This window comes from Falco naumanni, chromosome 2 (genome assembly GCF_017639655.2).
Source record: "Falco naumanni isolate bFalNau1 chromosome 2, bFalNau1.pat, whole genome shotgun sequence".
Classification (NCBI taxonomy): domain Eukaryota; kingdom Metazoa; phylum Chordata; class Aves; order Falconiformes; family Falconidae; genus Falco; species Falco naumanni.
The window spans coordinates 34,312,222-34,338,629 of NC_054055.1; the positions used below are offsets into that span (position 1 = coordinate 34,312,222).

General features: G+C 38.7%; 1 protein-coding gene across 1 annotated transcript; it reads right to left on the bottom strand.

Annotated features, from left to right (window-relative positions):
- Positions 1–170: 170 nt before the first annotated feature.
- Positions 171–25,978, bottom strand: DNAJC15 (DnaJ heat shock protein family (Hsp40) member C15). The gene is made up of 6 exons (XM_040583969.1): positions 25,819–25,978; positions 17,751–17,802; positions 15,315–15,388; positions 8,210–8,286; positions 3,521–3,591; positions 171–387 (listed from the first exon to the last, which is right to left on the bottom strand). The coding sequence occupies exons 1-6, from the start codon at positions 25,918–25,920 to the stop codon at positions 317–319; spliced, it is 447 nt and encodes a 148-aa protein (XP_040439903.1). The 5' UTR covers positions 25,921–25,978; the 3' UTR covers positions 171–316.
- Positions 25,979–26,408: the final 430 nt, after the last annotated feature.

Here is a 26,408-nt window from a genome sequence, read left to right on the forward strand (position 1 = left end):
GTAAGAAAACATTTTAAAACTTGTAATGGATCATAATTCAGTAAAAATACACTAAAACTGAGACATAGAATCATAGAGTATCTCAAGCTTGAAGGGACCCATAAGGATCATCAAGTCCAACTCCCTGCTCCTCACAGAAGCATAACTGTACATAACTGTAAAAGATTCAGTTTTGGTTTTAAATAGTATTAAATTTTTAATTATGAAAATAAATAGGAACAATCAATGCGGTGTTAGGAACTGTGCAGAGCAAGTAGATAGGAAAGCTGTTGCACGATGTATCTGCTGAATCTCCTATGACCCAAGGCTTCGGATTTCAGTTTTTGGCACTGGATTCCAACAAGTCTTTTGCTTCATTTATTTTTGTTGCTAAGTAAGGTGATCCACCTGAGAAGAAGAAGAGGAAAGGAATACCATTTACACATCACTATTAAGTACCAAATTACTTAACTTGCAGCATCCCCTTATTACTCACTTTTATTAGCTTTTCCTTCCTAAATACATCCTTTCCATACAACTGCTTAAAAAATGGCATTGATATAACCTAATTGATAAGGAAACATGAGACATGCAACCAAAACTGAAGTCACTGAAGAATAATGCTGAACAATTTGTCTCAGAAAAGACTGAAATCTGAAATCACTTTACATCAGTGTGATTTAGATTTGCAGTGCAATGCTGCTGCAAATGTATGCAAGGTCAGCTCTCTTGAACACTCATCCAAAGCTAACATCTATTATCTCCACTGACCCCAAAAACTAAGAGGTAAAATTTTATATATAAATTCAACATTAAAAAAAATAAATCAGGAAGTGTGTGCACATGCACACTCACACACAACAAACCTCTCCTATGCTAGATGCCAGAATCACCAGCCAGAAACCATCACATTAAAGCTATTTAAACATGGTACGCCTTCTAACTTCTAGTCCTGAATACTGTCATTGCTTTACGCTCCATCTAACAATCTGATTACAGTTCAGCGGTCTTTTTGTGTTTGGTTTTTTTTTTTTACTCTCCCCCTGAGTGTCAACCATCTGCCTACAGTCACCAAAACCAACATTACAAGGTCTGTATCAGTAACTTACCACTCACAATAATACACCTATATTTTTTTTACAGGAAAATGTGTTTCCAGTAGTACTGCGCACGGAATAGCCTTTTCCAAGGCATCTGTTCAATCATTTTCCATTCATCACTTCATTCATTCTATTCTATTCATCAGAAAGGATTATGATAGAAGAAGCACACAGAACTAGTTGTAGACACATGTAAATAAAAACAAAAAGGCAAGGCTTTCTTAAAGACTTCTTTAGAACATACCTGTAGGAATCCAAATTATGAAGTAATTTCATGGTGTAATAAAACAACTGCAAAAAGTAATGGAGTTCTTTTGTTCAAGTTTTGGTTTTGTTTAAATGTAGCCCTAATAACTAAGACACACTGGAGGAAAGCGAGGTAGGGCAGGGGAAGGATAGAGAATTGACTACTGGAAAACAAAAATATTTTTCTTCTTTGTTTTTAAACCAACTGGCTTTTTAGTCAGGAATAGGATTTACTACATTAAGTAATGCTTCCTTCAAAGAGTAGACGAGAGGATCAAACAGACAGTAAAGACTAAAAACTGCAATAAACAATGTATCCCAAGTAATTTTAAAACGTGCGTTGATTTTCTGCATGTCTAGAGTGGAGGATCTTAAAGTAAATTCAAATGTGCTGGAAGTGTTTTCACTACATTTACATCCTTAAGTGCCATATTAATTTTGGAGCCCTCCAATGAGAGAAAATTCAATCTCATGATTGCCTAAGTGTTTGTAATTAGGGCAAGTCCAAAAAGGCATTTCTGCCTCTTTTTTCTGTGAGCAAATATTCTTTAGTAAATGATAAATTAACATACAATGTATCAATATAAAAACACTTTAAAACTGAACTGTAAAGGTTAATAAGCAACCATTTTAGTAGTGTTCACTGGGGATGTTATTATGCAAACTCCTGTATATTTCTTCTTTATTTCTAATAATTTTCTTTTCAACATTTTGGATCTCAGATAATTTGTAACTTCTAACATCTGTAATTATTGCACTTTCTTCTACCAAATCTAGCTGGTAAATTATTATTTTAAGATAACATTCTAATGTTGAATATTATTTTTAAAAGCACATCTGTGCTATGCACAGCCAGAAGAAATCAAGATACATACATAAGCAAACAAGTCTCTCTGTGATGCCACATGTTCAAGATTACTCCAGGCTCTTGCTCTGTAACTGAAGACATTACACAAGCTTTTTTTCTATAGCCATGCCAGAAGAGCTGCAGGGGCAGCACAGAGGCACAAATCCCTTCAACTGGTCTTCCTACTGAGAAAATGCTCCATCTTAATAGCACACAGGAGGGCTCACTACATCCATCCAAACATACACTGTGCCCAGCTGCAGGTGCATTACAGCTGTAAGAGTGGGTCGTTAAAATGTGTGATCTTTGCACAGGAGCTGCCTCTCTAGGTCTACTCAAAATCCACACAGAGATTCATGGTTCTGGCTCAAGTCTCCAAGTACTGCTACAACAAACTCTGAAATTAATTATAAAAAAAATGTTGACCTAATAGGTACTCTAGTGGTTAAGAGGCCCTTGACCATCCTAACACATTAGAAATACAGAAGAGAATTTCTCTTCTATGTCTGTGCAGCTTATACATTATAGAAAGTGTAAAAACAAAGTGTGCAATCGAATAAGCAGGACAATTTTTGAATTAAACTGAGGGTTAAGACAGCAAAGAAAAGAATCGATCAAATACTTCCCATGGCTAGTGGTCACAGTTATTTTTTCATTTTCTTAAAATGGGGTGCTGGCAGGGAGCCCTGTAAGTCTGTCAAAAAGATATAAAAACCCTCCAATTTCCCCTTTTGACTTCCGAAATACAGTGCAACTCTTCACCATCTGTTATTTGAAAGTAGAAACAGCAATGAACATATGGGCTTTCTTTTTCAACCAGCTGTAGTGTAGTTAAAGTTATAATAATAGCTTTTCTGTAAGATAAATTTACATTAAAAACCTGGCCAGTAAAGCAACAGTGCCTAGCTTTACATTTTTTCCAAGCGAATTCCAGGAAGTCTGAAATTCATCAATGATGTAGTGACTACAGAACATTTCCCCACAGAAAGTTACTTTCACACGTGACTGGTCCATCTCAGTTCAAAACAGGAATTTCAGTTTAATGTAAAAATGTTACAGCTAATATTTTCATATTTTGTAGTAGAGTTTTTAAAGTGTGGAAGACTGGTCCCTGAGCTCATAGTTTTAACTGAAGCAGCACAAGTATAGAAAACAACATTAAAGGAAGATGGGTAGCACTGTGGTTCATAAAGCCTGGTTTATCTGAGAGAAGACACACAGAAGCTCAGGTCTATAAATAACATACATTTGCACTCAGTGTGGTTATTTACACAAACAGTAAACTTAAAAGATCTCATTTAAGCCACTTCCTTTCCAGCTCTGGTTAAGAAAAACAGTAATTATTTACCTTTATCAGGATGATTCAAAATCATGATTCTTCTATGGGCTGTTCTGATTTTGGCCTTGTCAGCAGATGGACTGCAAAAATAAATCAAAGTGTTTACCATAAATGCCACAGTGTTCAGGCTATAAATTATAGTTTATACGCACTTCAAAAATAATTAAATCTTGAGATATTCACCATCTTGTGGACAAAACATAAACTGCATTTCTGAGGAAGTAACAACAACAAAGGCATGTGAAACACACTGAGAAGGACATTTTTAAAAGGCCTGTGTATTTGAAACATACAAATATCTTTCAGGGTTTGATTTTTTTATTGTTTTTTAAACACAATACATCCATTCATTTAAAAAAATTTAGGGAAAAAAAAGAAAAAAGAAAAAAAACCCGGCAGCTCTACGGTGTTTCTAGCTGGTTATTCTTACCATTAAATGCAGAAAACACATTTTTTCCTCCTAGAAAATAAGTGTTTATATGACCAGTGACAAAACAACAAGTATTTAATACTATCACATTTTGTTCTACTGTAAATATTTTTATAGCTGCTATAAATAATTCTTCTTTCTGCTGGGGCCTGAAAAAAACCTGTATTTGTTATTTTTGCAAAGCTCTTCAATGTATTACATTCAGGGACACGCTGATTTACGAGTGCTACATAATGTTGTTTCATTCAATGACAGATACATAAAATATGTACTTGGCCTAAATTAAATACGCACCTTAACAGACAAATAACCACTTATGGATGCAGTATGCCAAAACAGTAAGGCTATCATATGCAAAAGGACAGTCTGAATGGTTCAGTTTCTCGTGATTTGTTAGCATGCAGAAATGAAGCCGTGTTTTCCACTCCAGGTGACTTCTTAATCAGTGATGATTCAATTAATTAATCTTTTTGTAGATACAGTTTGAATTCAAGGTATCAGCCTAACTAAATTCCCGAAGTAAACAACCTCTAATTATTATTCTGTCACAGGGAAATTAGGGTATGTTGCAAAAATAGTTCATAGAACTGCATACGAAAAGACTATTTCAATGGAACAGAAAGGAACCCAGAAAGTATGAATTAAACTAAGGGTGAAAGCCCTTGAACTACACAAATACAAAAATGAAGTATCTCTTATCAGACAGCTAAAAATATCAATCATCTATATTTTGATTTCTAAAGTTGTTTAATAATAAAAAAAGGAAAGTTGATATACCACATTTAGAAACTCAGATGGCTAGAGCGTTAACTGTGGAAAAGTTGCAGTTCCATATCATGGAAAATCATGCTGTACTGCTCCAAGAAGCAATGGTGACAATGGTGTTTTACATCAAATTTCCTTAGTTTGTAAGGTATTGCTTATTGCACAAAGTGGTCTCTAAAGATTCTTAAATCACTACCAAAAAAACTTTCATGTCAAAATCACAGTTATGTTGAATGGTACAGCCTCACAACTTGAGTCACTCCAACGCTGTGCTGCCTTCCAACACTACCAACTGGCTGAGAAGTCTATCACCTTGGTGGGAAGAGTCAATACAGTGGAGGACAGGGCTGACGTTCAGGGGGACCTAGAGGGGCTGCAGCAAGGGGGTGACAGGCACCCTTCACAGACTTCAACAAGGACAGGCGCGGAGCCCGGCACCTGGGAAGGAAGAGCCCCTCGCGGCGCTACAGGCTGCGGAATGGCTCTGCTGAACGGGGCCCAGGGCACAGCAAGAAAAAGAGCCAGCGGTGCCCTGGCTGCAGAGAAGGGCAGCAGCCTCCTGGGCTGCGTGAGTGGGAGCACAGTCACTGGGTCGATGGAAGCAGCTATTCTTCTCTGCTTGAGCATCCACATCCAGCTGCTGCCTCCCGTTTTGGGACCTCTGTACAGGAAAGACATTGGCCAACCCAGCAGGTCCAGCCACAGTGGCGGGGGGCTGGAGCCCCCAAAGAACAAAGGGCTGCCTGGGGACCTCACAGCAGCGTCCTCAGCACCTACAGCGAGGCCGTGAAGAACATGGGTCCAGGCTCTCCAGAGTCATGCACGGTGGGAGGTTGAGTGAAAACAGGTACAAATTGAAAAGTGGGGGTGTGAACTGGATGTTATACTTGCACACTCCAAGGAGAGTCCAGCAGGGACACGGGTTGCCCAGCGAGGATGTGCACTCTCCATCCTTGGGCATCTTTCAAGACCTGCTGGATAGTCCTGAGCAACCTGCTCTGACCCCACTGGTGGCCCTGCTTAGAGCAGCAGGTAGGACTAAAGACCTTCTGAGGTCTGCACCAACTTGAAAGGTCTTATGATCATGTAATTATAGTCATAGAAATCATGTAAACACTATAATCACATGACTACCTGTGCAATAAGCTGTGTTTACAAATAAAATAAGTTTTTTAAAAAACAAAGAAACCCAAAGCCACTAGGATTAAACATCAAGTATGTTTATGTTTGTACACTTACACATTGTACTATTTTTTTAATGTGATAGCCTAATTTTTTTTATGTCATTTAAGAATTATTATTTAAACGTTTTTAACTAATGCACATATATATTTTCATACATTAACAAACAATTAACTATTTCCTCTGGAAAGAAAAAGTATGCATCTTGTTACAAAGAGTAAATCACATAATACAGAAAATTTTATCTCACACTTTTCAGACATATTTTCTAACCTCAGAAGTTCAGTGTAGGAATTTGATAGTTGTAAACCAGTATACTTAGGACAGCCATATTTTGCTAACATTATTTTGTCTAATGTTTGTAAAACACTCCTAACATTTTCACCTCCCATGTAATCTCATTCTGCCATCTCTCCCATCAACAGTTTCTTGTACAGAGTACATAATTAATATTATTGCTGTGTTTACACTGAATTTCAGTAATCAGTGCTGCTTCATAAGAACTAATGCAAGAACTTAAGATAAGTCAGTATTTCCAATACAGTATTTGGTAGATTTGGATACCTTTTATATCATTTAAATACAAGTAATTCACGTGCATGTTTCTACCGAAACCCCTGCAATCTCACAAGATGGTTGTTAGAGAATAATATTTGAAATGTTTAATGGGGCAATATATTTGAAATGTAAAAGCTACCATTAAATGGTCACTTTTATCATGGCTTGTATTTATTATGTATACTACCCATGCATACTCAGCATTTGAAGTACTGAAGAAAGTCTTTGCCTCAGAATTTAATATGACTTGGAAGTGATGACACAGAGGACAAGTGTTACAATAATAAGATCAGGGCCTAGACAGATCTAATTTGTGCATACTCTGGCATTTTCCATAACTCAACCCCCCCCCCCCCCCCCAAAACAACACAACCTATCTTTCTTTCTTTTTTTCTTCTTGGTGGCATTTTTATATATATGTCATGCAGCAAGCAGTGAGTTAAAACTGGTCTAGAAAAGCGTGTTTAAACAATCTATTTCCTATAAAGATATCAGCCATGCTTCTACACAATTAAATGTTATAAAGGATTGAGCCTAAAGAAGAACATTTCTTAAGTCTGATTAAGCCTTGATGTTTGCAAGACTCAGTCTAAACACAACAGGCAGTGTCACTGTTCCAGTGCAGACTCAAGCTATTAAAATTAAAAATTACAAGTGTATTGATTAACGATGTGATGAAACTGCTCATGTAAATGACTGAAGTGTCCAAGCTGGGCATCGCCACTGTATACGTGCTTTCGTAAGCTGCCGTATGATACTCTGGAATATCACTGAATTTGCTCTTATAAAGTGAAAGTGTTAATACATTATCAAACTCAAAGGCCAAAGGAAGTATTTCTGAAGAGCATTCCTATAAATCTCTTCTTCAGTGTGCAAGCATGGAGTATTTCAAATAAATGTAATGGTTTTATTATACAACTTCTTAAAATGAATACTAAAACTGCATAATTTCCATTATGTTAAGAATAAACACAAATAGCACCCTGAACAGCATTTTGAGTCCCAGTTTTCACCATCTGAAATAATTTCTTCTGGGGATAATTAAAACCATTCTCCTTATGGTTGGGTTTTTTTTTTTCCTCTCTCTTAAACCTTAAAATTCAAAATTAATCTAAACCTTAACTAAGAAATCTACCAGGGTCAGATCTGCTCCTCTCATCTGGAAAGCCATCAGACTCACCACCTGCTTTACAGAAAACAGGTGTGTGGTACCATTGGCCATCCAAATGTTTATTAAAAAAATCCATTGAATACTCAGCTTGGAAATTATTTCCCATACCTCCTCTAAATGACAAGTCTCTCCAAGTATTTTTGTTTGGAATATGCTGCAACTTTTTAAATCCATACAAATCAGAGGGGAGAAAGAAAAAAATAGTATTACTGACTCATGAAAAAAATGAGCAAAATTGATTTGTTTTCCTCGTTTATTAATATAATCTACAATATTACTTATCTCAAGGGGTATTTTTGGAGACCAGGCCATGTGATCACACTAATTAGCACAGTATGTGCTATTCTGATTATTTCTAGAGGACCAATTCTCCACTGCAATATGTTACTATGCCTTCAAGCCAAACAGAAGTTGCATGTTTTATTAGCATTTTGTTTGCTTTTTAGCTTAAGCAGAACATTAGCATGGTTTACAAGTCATCACAAGGCCTTTTTTAAAAGTTATTATTTTGGCAAGAATATTCCACATTCTCACAACATGCATCTTCATTCAATACTTGGCAAACAAAAATATATTAATACAACACACCTACCTTACACCTAAAATAAGACTAGCTTCTCGCCTACTCATTTTCTGTTCAAATCCTCCTTTGTAGTACAATGAAAGACTCTAAAAAGAAGAAAGGGAAAACAAGCAATAATTAGTTTAATCTACAAGGTCCCAGGACCTAAATCGTATTTATATGACCTCATTCGGAGCATTACATTTATCTATAATTTATTTTGAAGGTATGGAATGATTACAAACCAGATAATATGAAAGGACTTATCCTGAGTGTTAACACATATAAAAACCATCTTAAAAATAACTATCAGTAGTTTTTTCCATTTCTATTGCTAGTAAGAGATATTAATAGCTACAACCATTAAAATCCTGCCTTTGGGCAAAAAAGTCCACAATGGAAGTACACACTAGCATAGAGTGGTACAGTGTGTGTGCTGGGGAGGGCAGGGAAGAGAAAGCAGGAAACTTGTTTAGAACAGCTTTGGTCCCACCGCAATGGAAAACAACAAAAGTCACAATACTCTGGCATCCAAGGAATTATAATCACTCTGAAGTCCAGATATTTCTACAAAGAAAGTAAGTAGAAACAACTATAAAAGCATAAGAACAGATAAGTGTAATACACTGAGTCAGTATGTGTTTTCACATGAAGGAATGTTACTTCAAAAATTATATCAACAGTTCTTTGAAGGAACCCTGAAAAATAAGCAAAAAGAAACAAACAAACAAACAAAAAAAAAAAACAAAAAAAAAAACCAAACCCTACAACACCAAAAAAAGGCTTAGCGTCTAGCCACAACCTCTCTTTCAGGAAATCACTCAGCAGAACACTGGAAAGTAACAGACTATATGGGGAAATCCTAACCAGCTTCTGCCTTTACATCCTTTCCTAGACACTGATGACAAGTAGAAGACAAAGGATCTGGAGTGAGTTTTTTAAAACTCATTGGCATGAAGGACTTTAGCCACTGTTTTAGGAAGGGGAGAAAAAACACAAGTGGGAAAAGAACATTAAAAAGAAGGAGGTGGATATGAGAGTAAATCATTACAATTAATTTCATAGGTAATGGGTTGCATGTGTATTTGTCAACCATAAATGTATTTTAAATTTAAAAGAAACCCAAATGAACAAAAGTTACTGAACCACCACTCACTGTTAGCAGCGATGACCTCAATGTAAATGCTTCTATGAGAAGGATTAGAGACTAGCCCATTGCTACACAAATAATAGTCTAAGCTGCACAAGTCCCAGAGGCAGCAGATGTAGCTCCAAGACAGCCTGCCTTTGGGGACCGGCACACAGAAATCACTCAACAAGACTGAAGTTTTTTCCTCAATGCAAAACCTATCACCTGGGGAAAAAATAAGCTGTTTTTGTTGCTATCAAAGGGAAGTCTGGCCTGAGAGCTGAGATTATTTAGAAGTGTTCCTTTTACCCTCAAGTAAAGATGTGTTTAGCCCTTAATAAAATACTTTTCTCACTAAACGAATCTACTTATATTCAGTGAGAATTCTGACTTATGTTTACACAAACTCTCTCTTATGTAACTTCAAAAGCATTAAAGCATTTAAAAAGGGCTCTGCCTATGATATCTAAGCAAAGCCTTTAATTAAGCTTAGGAGTGACATTCACCCAAAAGTATGGGTCAGAAATACCTCACCTATCGCTACCCTTAAGTCACACACAGCCACAGCAAAGGTTTTCTAGTGTGCTGCTGTGATCTGAAACTGATTTTATCTTCCTTCTTCCCACCCTAAACCATACACAAAATCACACTGCAGGTATCAAAGCTGAAGCAACTGTGCACATGTCATACCTGCAAGAAAAATCTGTTGAGGAACCCCTTCTATAGCCACAGGGTAACACAAAACAGGTCTGTAACAGCACACATTGACATTACGGGTTAATAGTATGTAACACAAGGGCTCCTCCAGTCCTCTACAAGGAAACAATGCCAATAATTTAATGACCACCAGATAACACCCTTGAGGAGGCAAAACTGCACAAAAATTTGCAACGATGCTGTACAATAACTACAGCCAGGAGAGAAAAGTATGTTTTAATGTCCTCTAAAAGGTCTTCCAGAATTTCTCTCAAAGCAGCTTAGGTACAGATGGAGTTCTGAAAAGGTTAATTCTTCTCTGCCCTTCAACTCTGGCATACAACTCTCATACAGGAGGAGAGGACACTGGTTCACTGTTCATGTCGAGAAGAGCAATATTTGAATTATCTCTAACATGGCTCATCTCTATTTTTGGTATTTTAGATAAAATCTACTATTTAAAATAAGAGAATAGAGAGGGATGGCTACAGGCTTCCATTCAGAAATACGTTTTCATGTTTTTAAAGCCCACTTCCTTGACACTGTTCTAACCTTGGGAAGCCTTCATTCAGTTCACTTCCAAGAGGAATGAAAAAAATTTCTGTCTGTGCCCTTTGGCACACAAACAAAAGCAGTTTGTTGAACTGGTCATTAAGAAAAAACATTTTCTTCTCAGAAGTGAAGCATGTAACAAGAATAATCAATTCTTAAATTAAGATTTTGATCCTAACCAGAATTTAAAGGAAATTAGACATAAAAACTATTTTTCCCATTGGTTAGAATAAGGGGGAAGATTCGTTGAGTCTTCGTTTTATGAAACGTCTTCACAAATTTCTAGTTCCCTAATGAAACAACTTTTGTACGCTATCAAATTCAAAGCTTCCCCCTGCCCACCCGCCCCTCCCCACCCCGACTTGTAAATTCTAAGCAATGGCCGTAATAAAATGAAACAATACTCAAGATATTTTCTGTTATGAGAACTTCTCGATGAGCAAGCAGTTCCAGACAAAGACACTGGTTTATTTATTAACTTTGGCTATTGCAAACAAAGTCTGTACTGGAAAAGACATTGACATAACCTCTCCATTTCTTTATACTATTTGGGATGAGGGGACAGCCTATCATTTCATTTACTTTGTTTCCTTGCATGTTATTCTTATATATTATTATGTTCAGCAACTTACGGAAGCAAATTCTGCTTCCTGAACAAATACTATTCATAGATTTGGGAGGGTGGGGTTGGGGAAACAGAAAATGGCTAGACTTGCTCTGCAAATGTCTATTCAATATTCAAATGTCTTGCAAATTTTCACAAAAGCAGTCAGCTAAGAAAATCCAACCCATTTGGATCGTGACGTTTTCAAGATACTTTTCCTGGCATAGCACAGGGAAAGCATAATCACTGTTTCAATGCCAGGTAAGAGATTCAAAACTCCGTAACTGAGACTTTTTCATCCATCATGTAACATGAAGTAGTGAGTTTTTCTGAAAACTGTATGTGTTGTTCCACCACCAGTATACTTCTCCACTGAAATGGTAACAAACACTGGAAGGAAAAAAACCCCAAAACCCCCAAACTATAATAACAAACTATTTAGAAGCTGTATTATAGTATAACCTATAATTTGCCAAGATCAACTTCAACTTCCTTAACTTCAGTTATTAAAAATAAATAAATAAAAAAAAAGGACTGCAAATTGCATTATTCTCTGGAAACTATTTTCAATGAAGGACAAGAGAGATGGTTGCTACCCTTACCTCTCAATTCAGAACACTGTGAGTCTGAGCAGAATCAGATCCAATAAGGGAAATGCAGTGCAAAAATCTCTAATTAAGTGCTACAGAAAACACCATTTTCTTCTGGAACGCAGAATTTTCAGGATTGTGGTATTTAAGTATTTTGACAGTTCATTTTGCCTAGAATTTCTGTTTCTATCTTCAGTATCTTCTAACTTCCAACCTTCAATATCAGTGATTCAACAAAGAAAAGTAATGAACGCTATTGAAATTCTTCCTTTTTTTTTTTTTTAAATTCCACATTTCAGGAAATATTATTATAATTAACAGCATTAAGGTCTGCCTAAGGAAGAAAAGCCAAATGACTACTTGGTGCTACGCACCTTCTACTGGCAACAGACTCCTGTCACTACACACAGAAACAAAACAGTGTCACTGGCATTTGTGTCACCTGTAACAAAACTAGGCTCAAACTAAAGAAGCGTTTCTCTGGAAACTAGCATTACGACTTGTCATAGAGGGGAAATGACAATGTTTCCTCTCATGTCTTTCCCCATTGAAAAAAGATGGTACAGAATTTCAGAGCTAAATTACAGCAGCATTTACACGTCATATTTAAGAATACCTGTTTAACTGCCGTAAGTTAAAGTTAAATGAGAGGTAGAAATTCAGAATAAACGTACCACTTTTACTTGCTTTTCCTTACTATTTGTGACTAAAAGATGAGTGCAGCTGTTGACTGTACATGTTATTTATTTAGGTAAGTAAATAGGAAGTGTCAAATACCCGAGACAGAGCAAGCAAGCATTTTAAATCATCACTTCAGAACTGCTCAACTTGACCTTACCCAAGTCATTTATTAGTGAGCAGGAAGAAAGCATAAATGGCATCTGGATTACTTTGTGTGACTACAACCAACACAAACTGTGATTTCTACTTCAAACGGGGAGGGGGGGTTGGGGGGCAGGGGGATGACGGGGACAGGACACACAACATCAGTTGCAAATGAGGGGAGGAAGAATGGGGGCTTACAGAGAGAACAAGCTAGCTTTGAAACAGACAGCTGCTTCACAGTCTCTCTCAAACAAAAACAAACAAACAAAAAAACTACCAAAAAACAAAAAGGGAGGTGATGAGGGACAGGGTTTGATTCTAGAAAGCTAGAGTAACTTCTGAAAGTTAGGTACCTCTAAATACCATAGGAAACCAGCAAAGTAACAGTAAGCCTAGGCACTAGCTTTTAATGTGAGATTCTTCCTCCAGTAAGCAAAGGTAGAAGTATTAACTGCTTGATTTCAATTGTCAGTAAAGTTTAGAGGAGGGTATGCTGTAAAACGTGATGAAAGTGCTAATCCACAGATAATACTCAGCAGCTTCAAATTCTCCAAACAAAATCATGTAAAGCCACTGAAATAAGAAGTCTGGACAATAAGCCCTTACAGAGGATCTTTTGACCTGTATTTTCTGTATTGTTTAATGAAAAATTTTAAATAGGTAATAACTAATTGTTAAGGGGAGAAGAAAAATACAATCCAAGAAAGTAGTAGCTGTAAAGTAGTAAAGAACAACTGATTTTGGCTAAGAATTACACAAGTATCCTAAAGTTGACTATGACTGTGGAAGAAAAACATTATCATTACCCTCACAAATGTAAAGCTGACAAATACATACAGTTAATGGCAAATAAGAGAGAATTTTTATTGTATTCAGCAGAACTCGTCTTACACTGAAAACTCATAGTTGCAAGTTCAGAAATAGAATAATGGAAGACATGTACTCTACTAGAAATCAACATATAATTCTGGGCTATGAGGCAGGATGCAAAGGCAAACAGAGGATGCAGCTCCAGGGACTGGGAACACCGAGAAGTGCAGAAGCTCCTGATTGCTCTTTATGTTGTTCATGAATTCTGCAGGACTCTGAAAGTCACTGTGGTAAAAATGCGATAGGCCTGTAATGACCCTGGCTCAGCCAGTATACCAGTATTGAAGGGTACGGTTTCCTAGGAACAGACACCTCTCTGTGCAGCAACATGTCGTATTTCAATGTGATAAAAAGAGTCACCGTCTGCTTTCTTAAGTGAACACGTCTGAATTTAGATTCTCTAGCCTATGTCTACAAATGGATAGAAGAAGAAATGCTAGAGTAAAACTGCTGGGGAGGGAAGGTGAAGACTGAAGCTCTCCCTACTCTGAAGCCACATGTCCTTATCGCTAGCTACTTCTAGCAAGCCTGAAGTCAGACTGGATCTGTATCATGTGAAAGCAATTTAATTCACAGTACCTAAAGTCCCCTCTGCTGTTTTGGCAGGCAGCTTGGGAATCTCTCAAAAATTTACTTTGAAAAGGGAAAAAAAATGGTGTTGGTCTCACAACAGCAATGCAATAGAGTGACAGAAAGCAAAAACTGATCCAGGAGGCCTGTTTCTGGCTGATACACATCACAATTAAGAACAAGTGTGGACCATCCCCAAGAGGACAGCCCATGTTTCGAGTCCTTTCCTCCCCAGGAAGCTTGCACTGATGAAAACTGGAGTTTCAGCACATGAACATGAAGTACTGATGGCAAATGAATTTGGACCCTAGGATCTGTCTATACACTGCAGACAGGCTCTGTGCTGCAACCAGCCTCACATTAACAGGAACAATATTAATGATCACTTTTTTTTTTTTTAAAAAAAACAACTACTTTAAATATATTTTTCAGGAAATAATAATCTGCAACAACTACTCCCTCAACACCCTCACCCATCGGCATAAGAGGGAAATTGTGCTCCTTCCACTGTGGTGAAGCATTCACTGACTATGAACCCTGAAAGAATACACTGCCACAAGCAGACATACACCTCTCTGGGAATTACTTTAATCAAACAGGAATGGAACGTACTTATTTATTTACCAGAGGACAGTGTAGCCACTGAAGCAGAAAGTAAATGATCTCGAATATTCCCCGCATATGCTCCTCTCACAACACTCTACCTCTTGATTTATTACCTCATTAACATATTTGTAAAATATGTAGGGCAAAACAAAGAACAAAAACTTGGTTAAAAGTTCAGATTAGATGGGGAAGAAAAAAAAAAGGCAACTCTCGCATGCACAAGAAAATAAGCTCCCCCATCTCTATGGCAACCTTTCCTAGCAGTCTATCAATTTGTCTTCTTTATTTTTAACACTGTATCTGAAAGAAAAATGACTTTAAATTCTTTCAGTTTTAGCTTCCTGAAATGAAACTGCATGTCACTCCTTTGTAATCTCTAGAAATTAGCTATTTTCTTACAGCACACTTCAACAATTTATCATACATTTACTAGCAAAGAGTTCTGAAACATGGAACATCACCACAAAAATCAGAACTGTTTATCAAACTCATAAACATCTTCTGATATAGCTTCATCCACAGGGGTTTAAAATATACCGGATAATACGCCAGAACATACACAAGTAAGGAGCACCCCTATCCTAGAAAAAAAACCCAAACTTAAGTGGCACTTACCATGTTTAATATAAAACGTCTCCTTTCTAAATACTTGAAATCTAAAAACACATAATAGAAAGTAACCTCTAAACTTACAGAAGTTGAAATCCTCTTTGCTGTTTCTGTAATTGCCTGCTCCAATGGCTTCCAAAGGTGGAAAGCAAAACGACCTGAAACAGATTGAAGTTAATGGAAACGATAGCCAACATTCACTAAAAGGAAAAAAAAAAAAGAAAAAATAAAAATCCTTCCTTGTTAATCTTTTTGTCTCATTTATATTCTGTACAGCAACATTGCACTTTACTGCTTTTCAAGATGTTCCCTCAACAGCCATTTTTGGATCTTGCCCAGCCAAAGTTCCACAGTAAACTTGCTATGGTTTACATTTTTCAATCTTTGCACTACTGGGGAAGGGAGGGGAAGAGGTTTAGTATACCTTATCTAAAAACCTAGTCATGGACTGCAAAGATCCACTGTGTTTGCTGACAAAAGAAATAGATTCAAATGCACTTCAATATGATAAATGAAGATATCTGCCTTGTGAACTTTAAGAAAAAAGCGTAGTATAAAACATTAGCTTTACATATACATTATTTATTAAATACTGTTCAAAGGTTGCAACTTCAAAAAAGAAATCTATGTACTACACATTTCTTGCTGTGATGTTGTATGCTTAATCACACATTTTGTAAGTACTGGTATTTTTTGTTACAAAGAGACGATCCTCTGGGATTCAGAACCATTCAACTCCCCACTGGCAGTGAACATCTATAGCTAGTAAAGACTAGAAGGAACACTACTGACTGTGTTCTTAGAAGTACAAAGCAGGTCTATCAACTTCAGAACCAAGATTTGCACCATGTTACTGCAGGATTTCCCTGTGAGTCCCCTCTCCCCAATTACTGTGCTTGATTAACTATTCATTAGCAATGTAATGTACTATTATACACAATGCAAAAACTTGTTATTAAATGTGGCTCTGCTTCATTCAAACACCATCTTGCTTTCATTCTTAAAATATGCAATGTGTCCATATGTTTAGTCATGTAAACCTGTGCCTACGTTAACATGGAAGTTAAAATCACTGTTAGAGTATCACTGTTGTCATGCTGTGATGTACTAATGTATTACCTCACCTTCTTTTTAATGCTTGCTGTTACTACTTCTTTGCTAGCTGCCATTAATATTTCAGCTCAACCAGCAGAAATTTTAACAGCACTCCTCTTCTGCTTCTATACAAACACATAGATAAACCAAATTCTTAATGGGTGTACATCACCAAAGATCTTGTCTTTCCTTCCCCTAACCAACCCCACACACAATTGTACCCACTAAACACCTGCTAATGTTTGCTGCAACTTGTTCATCTATTGCGTCTATTGTTGGTGTATGCATTTCCACATATATGCTGAAAAAAATGGAAATAATTTGTGTACTTCGAAACCAGAACAGACCACAGTTACCTGGTCTGAGTACCCCAGAGTACAAATTATTTTAAGCCCATGCCCTGATGTTCAGACTAGAACCTATTTTTCAGAAGAACATACAGTCCAGAGGCAAAGAGTTCAGGTAACAAACAATGTACTGTGGAAACACTTTAGTATGATAAAATCACCACAGCCACTACAGCCTTCCATTTTTCTGTATTTGAATTTGTTGAGCATCACCTTCACATCACAAGATCCTGTTGCACTCTTTTGTACTACAGAGCCCTCACCTTGCAATAGATTTGCTCTTGTTCCCGAAAATAGGCAAATGACTCAACTGATGATTCTTCAGTCTGCATCACTGTCAAACTACTCAGGTTAGTCTGAACAGGTGCTTATGGACTCTAAAGTTACTATTTCTAACTTGTGAGTACTCCACCTACTTCAGTGCAAGACCAGTTTCTTCAGCGCTTCAGGGTAGTAACAAGTAGCTAGGGAACAGTAATCTATAAAACTGCTGGTCTCTTTTCCCAGGTAACAAGTGATAAAACTGGAGGAAACAGTCTCAAAATTTCACTATCTAAAAGATATTTAGACTGGATATTAGGAAAAATGTCTTCACTGAAAGCGTTATCAAGCACTGGAGCAGGCTGCCCAGGGAAGTGGTTGAGTCACCATCCCTAGAGGTATTTAGAAAACATGTAGATGTTGTGTTTAGGGACATGGTTTAGTGGTGGACTTGGCAGCATACAGGTTTATGGTTGGACTTGATGATCTTAAAGGTCTTTTCCAAGCTAAATGACTCTATGATTCCATGTTATTAAATAAACAAAGTAAACTTTTCACATTACATTTTGCAGACAAAAAGCAGATGGAACCTTTTAGCTGATGCCGACAAAAATAGCTGTGATTTTTCCCAAAAAATTTTGGAAAATATGTCAAGGATTTTGAAGGGACAGGAACTGTAAACTGAACACAATTCTCCAGAGAACTCTCAAGTGACCTTCCACTTTTCACTATTTATATTCATAAAAACTTCATTAACCCTTTTGGAAACTGCAGCTCACAAGCAGTAATTCCACACTAAGCTAGTAATTTAGCTTACCTGCAAATGCAACAGTTGCAACACCAAGCCCAACTGCTATCATAGTCCTGGCCTGAAAGCAGAAAAACAGGAATCAGAATAACATGCAAATTCTAATTTAAAATACATGCACCTTTTACTTTAACAGTGAGTATTTCTGATGTCTGACATAGACATTTCATATATAATTTACCAGACAGATAAAAGTGAGTTCTGTATTCCACAGGCTATGTTAGATTTTATAGTTCAGTCCCACTAACACATGCCGATGCATCAGGTGTAACCTGGAACTACCCATTAGCAAATCAGTGAACACTGACAAAGCAGCTCACAGTATGTCATGATAAAAATACAAGGCAGACAACTATTTGTGATTACTTGAAATTATTTGTGCAGACTAAGTCAACACATTACATAACAGAAAGTATCAGTTCATTAGAAAAACATAAAGAACTAAACCAATATTATTTTGCAAAGTCCTTCACTGGAAATCTCATAATAAAATTACTTCAAAATTGTATTGGAATATTAACTTAAATGCTACAACCACAAATGTACATTAGTGTTCTCCATCTTTCATGTTTTGACTCATGGAAGCCCCAATAAATACATGAAGCCCAGTAACCTCTTTTCATTAGTGTCAATCACTGGCTACACTCTATCATATAGTACAAATATTCGTGAATAGGCTGATTTCTGACAGATTTCAGACAATGTTTATCAGCAGCCAAAATCTGCTTTAAGTCTAACTGGGCTTATTGGAAGCAATCCCACCAAAAAGACTGGAACCCTCAGATTAGGTGTACACAGTGCTTGAAGAAAGTCAGGCACCTCAAGAAGGACAATAAGAGGTATCTCTGTGTTGAGCAAAAAGCTGCTGAAAGATACATATTGGATCTTGAAGGAGGGATTGACCTCACACGTTTGCAGAATTCAAGAAGGGTAATGATCATTGCAAGTGTTGGGGCTTCAGTTCCACTCCAAAAAAGCCTACATGCAATCTTGGAAACAAATGAAATAGTCATATGTGGTACTATGTGTCTTATCATGCGATAGCGCAATAATGATAGTTCAATAATGCCTTGAATTTTCCCCCAGGAAACATAAGAAGTCAGATTAGGCCCGTTTAGCTTGAATTCAAAACATAATGATAGTGAAAGTGATTTTTATCACCAGACTGTGACTTCTATATATGACTGACTTCTGCATTTATCCAATAACTGGTTTATAAGCCTTCTACCAACAAGCCTGACAGTAAGACTTAAAGCCCAAATTTCAATGTGAGTGCCCTAATAACTGGGTTTGGAGATTTGGAGCCAAGTTGCCTTTGCTACTGAGATTCCTGGGGCTAAAATCTTCTGTCTTTGATTGTACCCAATCTCATTTCTAAACAGAGCGAGTAGGGGAAGAGTTGGGAAACACTGGTTTTAAAGCCTTCTAGAGCTGGCTAATAGGGTTTAGAACACAGGTTGACAACTTTCCCAGGAAATGCACTGCTGTACAAGGTGTAGGCACTGCCATCATGCCCAGTGGCTCCTATGGCTTCAGCTTTGAAGGCAATCATCTGTGATCACTGTCAGTATGGAAAAAAGTGGGAGCCTACTGTGCTGGTTTAACCCCAGCTGGCAATTAAGTGCCACGCAGCTGTTCACTGACTCTCCCTCCATCCCCCTGCAATGGGATGGGGAGAATTATTGGAAAAAGGTAAAAACAGTGAGTTAAGAAAAGTTTAATCATTGAAATAAAACAAAACATATTTATTAACAATTGTAACGAAAGGGTGGGTGGAGATAAAACTGAAGAAAAAACAAGTGATTCACAATGCAATTGCTCACCGTGCCCAGCCAGTTCCTGAATGGCGATTGGCACCTCTTGGCCAGTCTCTTCAGTTTATAAACTGAGCATGGCATTCTATGATGTGGGATATCTTTTTAGCTATTTCAGGTCCGCTGTCCTGGCCCTGCTCCCTCCCGGCTTATTGTGCCCCTGCCCACCTGCAAAGCACAGGAAAGTGAAAAGCCCTTGCCTTAGGGTAAGCACTGCTCAGCAACAGCTGAAACATCCCTGTGTTGTCAACATTATTCCCATTCTAAGTCCAAAACACAGCACTGTACCAGCTACTAGGAAGAACAATTAACTCTGTTCCAGCCAGAACCCGGGCACATGCTCTGACTTCATTTAGAAAAAAGCTGTATTCCTCTGTACCTAGCTTCTGGATCCTATGGTTTTAACTAAGTACCTACCTCGCAACTACCTGTGATGGGGCTATTCTAGCTGTTCACATAACATAATACTGCAATTGCCTAGGAGTTTCTAGTAGAAAAAAAAAAAGACTAAACATAGTGAAAGTGGCACTGCAAAGTTAAGACTAGGGGTGTTCCGGCCTTAAAAATCTGCCTGTCTATCCCATCTTAGTAACCTAACTCTTTCATTTCGGCGTAGTCTTCAGTCTCAATATTAGTATTCATTTCTGAATGTAAAAATAATGTAGTAGGTTTATGTCTGTTGTTTCTTTCAGTTCCACAAAATTTCCCCTCATCTTTAGACCATGAAAAAAAAATCTAAGTACATTACCTTAAATCTAAGTACAGGAGCAGGACCATGAAAAAAAAAATCTAAGTACATTACCTTAAATAGTAGAAGATGTAAAATAGCAAAGCATACAGTTCATCTCCTCACAAAACTAAAACTCTTCTAACTTCTTCTCACAAATCTGTTTCCCTAGGCTCTCAGTATTCGAATCTTCTAAAAATTTCCTCCAATTCCTTTGCTTAGACAATAACCAGAAACAAACACATTTCTGAAAATATCATAATCCTATAGCAATTCTGTATTACTCTGTTCTGTGGTTTGTGACCATGGATTTACATTCAAGAGACTTTTTGTCCTGATTTTGGCTGGGATAGAGTTAATTGTTCTTCCTAGTAGCTGGTACAGTGCTGTGTTTTGGACTTAGAATGGGAATAATGTTGACAACACAGGGATGTTTCAGCTGTTGCTGAGCAGTGCTTACCCTAAGGCAAGGGCTCTTCAGTTCCCGTGCTCTGCTGGTGGGCAGGGGCACAAGGAGCCGGGAGGGAGCAGGGCCAGGACAGGTGACCCAAACCAGCCAAAGGGATATTCCATACCACAGAATGTCATGCTCAGTACATAAACTGGCAGGGGCCGGCCGAGAGGTGCCAATTGCTGCTCAGGGACTGGCTGGGCATCAGTCAGCATGTGGTGAGCAATTGCATTGTGAATCACTTGTTTTTTCTTAGGTTTTATTCCTCTTTTTGTTATCTCCCTTTTCATTATAATTATTATTATTTATTTCAATTATTGATTTTTTTTCTATCTCAACCCACAGGTTTTACCTTTTTCCAATTCTTCTCCCCATCCCAGGGCAGGGGGGCAAGCGAGTGAGCAGCTGCATAGTACTTAGTTGCCAGCTGGTGTTAAACCATGCCTCTTTCCTTGACTTGTTCAGGGTGACAGCAAGAATCTTTTACTAAGTGATTACAGTCAATTAAGAGCTCAACAATGTGTGAAATAGATCACACTGGCAAAAGAAATAATATTAGCTTGTACTTGTCCAAATTAAGTTATACTTGCTTTGCCACCAAAAAGGTGGTTTAAGTCAGCAGTTTACAACAAGTTATCCAGGTTGCAACAAGGCATTAAGCAGCAGACACCTCATCACGGGTAAGGCCAAGCACAGAGACCAGGCTAATAAATAATACCTGGACTCTGTCAGTTCAGTTTAGAAATAGCTTAAGTGTTGGTCTAGGAACAGAATGTCTGGGACCTCTGCGGGCCTCTGATAGAGTCAGCCATGTCCACTGGGATGCATTATTTCATTCTCAGTGGAAAGCACCAGCAGTTAGTAGAAAGCTAGTGCTGCCTGGAAAACGGCAGGTAAAAAAGCAGCATGGCAGCAGCTCTAGAATAGGAGCAGTACACAGCATCAACAGGAATATGAAGACAAGTCAGAAAAAAGGTAAAAGTGATGGAAAGTTCAAGCCAGAGAAGCATGAAAGGCTGTCCATGTTTTGAAGTGAGGTACAACCACCAGAAAAACTGAGAAATACTGGTTTATGGTAACTCACCTTATTTGCATGATGAGCAGATTAGAGTCAATTGCCACATAGTAGCAAAGAACTGACAGTCATGCCAAACCACCCTGAATGTTTGTTGTGTGTGAAAATAACCAGCTACACACATGATAAAAACTGAATTTGAACCAATGTAAGAACGATTGCATGGTTTGCCTTTTACCAACGCAGCCACTGTTATAAAATAAGTGGCAGCTTCAAGTACTAACCAATGAGACCTTTAAGTCCAGCCTGACTCCGTGTCCTTTGCCATGCTCACTAAATTCAGTTGATTATTTAGAACAGTAAATCCAGGTTTATTCTGGTGCTTTGAAGTGTAAAGTATAATGTTCAAAGCTTTAATTAAATGCACTCTTTTCGTATCAATATTAAATGAGAGCAACTCACCATCACTGTGAAAGGGATCAGTTAATTTATGGCATGCTAATACAGCTACCACCACAACCATTTTTTAGCTCCCATTGCTTGAAAATGCATTTTATTTCAGACTCATAAAGGCTAAAAAAAATTAAATACTTACTGACTTTCAATTAGGACAGAATTGACCTCCTCCTCCCTCAGAAAAATGCCATCAAGAAATCTCTAAGACTTATTTTTTAAATGAAAGCATTCTGTTAAGTTCCAAGAGGGAAAAATAAAGAAATACAGGATTAAAAAGCAACACCTTCCCCTTTATTTATTCAGTGAATCAGCTCCCAAAGGTTAGTCATTAACCCAATGTTATTCTGCTGATCTCAGTATTTTACTTTTACTATATAGTTCAGTTTTCAATAACAAACCCTCTTAGATACAGAAAACAAATAAAATGAAGTTTTGCTAAAACTGCAAAACCTGGTATTTTTCTTAAAATATTCTTTTCAGAAACATGTGTAAGAAAACACAAACTTTAGAAAGGCAACTTCAAGACCTGACTTCCCGAAGAGTTTGGCAAACAAGAGGTTAAAACATATTAATTAACATAGAGTATGTTCAGAGGTTTACTTCATATACTGTTAGCATACAGAGATCTGTGGCTTAATCTTTTAATATCTGATCTGCCAGTAGCCTTATTTTTTTAGCAGAAGAAACAGGGAAGAATGAGATAATCTTTTTGCAAATTTCTAATCCACAGTGCTCTGCTACCTTAACCATAGTCAAAAAAATATAACTACTTCTGTAATTCTTAGCATTGCAGCCTCTCTATGAAGTACAAAAAAGTTAAACTTATAAACAGAAGTAGAATTTCAATTTTTAAATTTTTTCAATTTTAAAATTTCAGCACAATACTATTACAACCGACTACAGAAATCACCATTATGAATGTCAAAACCTATCTGCTTGTATAGGATTTGGATTTTACACACTGCTTCTTCTACCACAATTAGTGAAAACACCCTTCTCGGTCAAATGAAAAATACTTTGATCTTCTCACAACTAGCTTTTAGACACACAGCAAGAGCTCCAGTGTCTTTTGCCTCAGAAACCTACAGTGTAATAGAATAAAAAGCTGAGAAAATAGTAATTTGTTCTGATGGGTTTGATGGCATTTTGTACTTAGTCCATACTTAATCACAGATCAGCAAAATAGGAAGTGTGTTCTTACATTCAACTAAGTAAGAAGAGTAAATTGCTTGACCAAAGATTTAATTTTAAGGAGGTTTGGTTTGTTGGGTGGTGGGGTTTTTTTGTTTGGTGGTTTGTTGTTTTTTGTTGTTTCTTTTCTTTTTATTAACTGTTGTATGACTCTAAGAAATAGGATTCACAAGTATATTAACCAAGTGTACAAAAAATATTTCTGAATCTAAATTTTTCCTTAAATAAAAATTCTTGATTTGAAATAAATGATTGTTTGGCATAGAAGCTAGAATAATGCTTGTATTCATCAGAAAAGTAGCTACAACTTATTGGAAGACTGTTTCAGAGCAAACCACCTAATTATATGGAGCTGAATACATTTTGAAGTGGGATTATATTATGAAGTATCTGCAACAGATTTGATTTCATAATCTAATAACTTCCTTCCAACCTTACCTTCCTTCCAATCTTACCTTCCTATGAGGCTGAATTTTTTTTTCCAACAGCAAATTAAAAGTAATTTCAGCTAGATGCTGTTCTCTGTACTCACCCAACTCTCATGTTAACTCTTGTGTCATTTATTTCAGAGCAACTTTTTTGGTTTGTATATAAAGCTATGCCTACAGTTTCTGCTATTTTTTCATAGGAAATGGTACCTGAGCAACAGATTCACTAACAGAAGCATTACCATAAAGTATTCAAATCAACCCTCTTGTGTGTTAACAATGGCCTGTTGCTGTTATCTGTGAGAACAGACTCTTTATACTTCTACTTTTGCTCTTTCATCGCTTCAAACTGCAAACGCTTTTGTAAACCAGCTACCAGAGTAACAGTGATCATGATCAAGTGACTTCAGCTAACATCCTGAACAGCTCACAGCCACGATTCAGGGTAAGATAGGGTAGGTAGATTCAGGGTAGCTCTTTCAGCCCCCAGAGGCGGATGCTGCTGTTTGACTTTTCTTCTGCTACTATTTCCTTCCACTGTGGCAAGAAGGGCTCTGTAGGACGTCAGAGGGACAGATGCAAAAACACTACGGTTGATCTTGCTATTTCTCTCTGGCAAATTTTAGAATTTGGTTATACGTAGCTTAACCTCCTTCTGAATTCCTTAGCCAGGAATGAAATAATAACTGTCCTTTCTTCCACTATCCATCTACATGACACCATCCAGAGAAACTGTTAAAAGAGCTTCTACTGCCAACTGTACGCTAACAGTTTACAATGTATATATGCCTGAAAAATACTGCATTCTCCACTGAAAGGCCTGGCTAAAGAATAAATTTCAACAGACAATTGCAGCAATCCAGATTCTACTCTTCTAAAGACCTACCTCGATCTCTGGATCTGACAAAATAATTCCTACCAACAGAGCAAGCCGTGGTAACCCCAGGTGCAATTTTTAGCCCAAACAAGTAAGATGACCCAAAGAGTCCACAAAATTCACTAGGAATTTCCCTGCTAGAATTCCATGGGGAGAGTGCATGGACTTGACAATAGTAAGTTTAAGACTCAGTGTCTAAAGATTACACAGCTTGCTGTTAAATACACAGAAAAACTCTCTTGGGGGTCGGGGGGGAAGTCCTAGACCTAGACAGTAGTAACAATGAATAAATAACTTATAAAGAACTATGATATAAAAAATGTTTTTTTAAAAAAGTAGATATAACAACACACACACAATGAAGTAAGGCAAATACATCTTTAAAGCCATTCTCAAAACATGGAAACTTCACCATCCAGTGCTTTAAGCAGCGATCCATGTATTTGTCGCACTTCTCCTTTTCTAAAGGGAACTCGCTGTCCCACGAACTAGTCACAGTGACCAAAACCAAGGAGTGGGATGAAGTTCCAGTGCCCTTCCCTCCAGACCACAGCCCTGCACCAGGACACTTCGGCGGCACCTTGGCTCCACTCCAGAGCCACCCGGCCTCCCTCCCACTGCAAAGCACCAGGTGAGAGCCACTTCCCTGAAACAGCGCTCTACAAAACCATTAACGCCCAAACCCGCCGTAACAAAGCTTGCACAGCACGTGGAAACATCACAAGTGTATCGTGTCTGTACGGCAGGGGAACCAAAGCTCGGGCCCGCTCGCCCCCGCCCGTGAAGGCCCTGCCGCGCCTGAGGCGAGAGGCGCCCGCCTTCCCGCGCCGGGCACCCCCGCCCCCACCGCCCCGTCCCCCGACCGCTGTCCCGCTGCTCGCACCCGGGGGGTGAAAGCCCCGGGCTGGCAAACAGGACAGGTGGCGGCTTCACGGCCCGGCAGGGCCCAACCGCCAGCCGGACCCGCGGGGGGCACCCCGCGGCGGCACCGGGCCCGGGGGGAGGAGCGGCCCCCGCCCCGGCTCCGCGGGCCGGAGGGGCACAGCCGGCTGCTGTCCTGCCCTCCCCTCGGCCGCCACTCGCGGGATGCGCTGCCACCCAGCCCCCGGCGCGCTCACCAGCCCTCGGTCCAGCTCGGCATGGCCCTTGCCGGCGCCCGTAGGGACTCTGGCGTACTCGGCATAGCGCAGGCCCTCGGAGGAGGCCGCCGCTCCTTCCATGCTGGAGAGGGCAGCAGGGCGGGCGCTACGGGTCGGCCGGAGGGACAAACCAGCCGGGGCGGACGGCGGAGCCCCTCCCCTCGCCGGTCGCGCGTCACGGCCGCGGCGGGGCGGGAGGCGGCCCCGAGGGAGCCCCGCTCGGCCGCCGGTGGGGCGCTGGGCCGAAGCCGGGGGCTGGTGTCCCCGTCATTTGTTGTCCTCCTGACTGTCTTGAGGCGCTGGAAGACCGGAGGTGGCAGCTCGTTTTAAATCCCAGGACAACCAGGGGTGGGTGTGTGAGTGAGATGAAGGGGTGTGAGGTAATGCGTGCATTAAAAGAATAGGATAAGGAGGAGAGAAAACACTTTGGAGAAAGCCACGCACAAATTATTCGTGGCCGTCTTCAGAATATAGGATTTTTAGAAGGCGGAAAAGGCAGAAGGGAAAGGATAAATAAAAGTTAGGGAAAGGATAAATAAAAGTTTGGGAAAGAACCCCATGAACAAAAC

Bases quoted from the DNA above. Each gene is read 5' to 3' on its own strand.
- DNAJC15 (XM_040583969.1), bottom strand. From the start codon at position 25,920: ATGGAAGGAGCGGCGGCCTCCTCCGAGGGCCTGCGCTATGCCGAGTAC. The intron at 3,592-8,209 runs GTAGGTGTGTTG...TTATTTTTGCAG, and splicing joins AGTCTTATTTTAGGTGTAAG to TCCATCTGCTGACAAGGCCA. The intron at 388-3,520 runs GTAAATAATTAC...TCTTCTTCTCAG, and splicing joins TTTGAATCATCCTGATAAAG to GTGGATCACCTTACTTAGCA.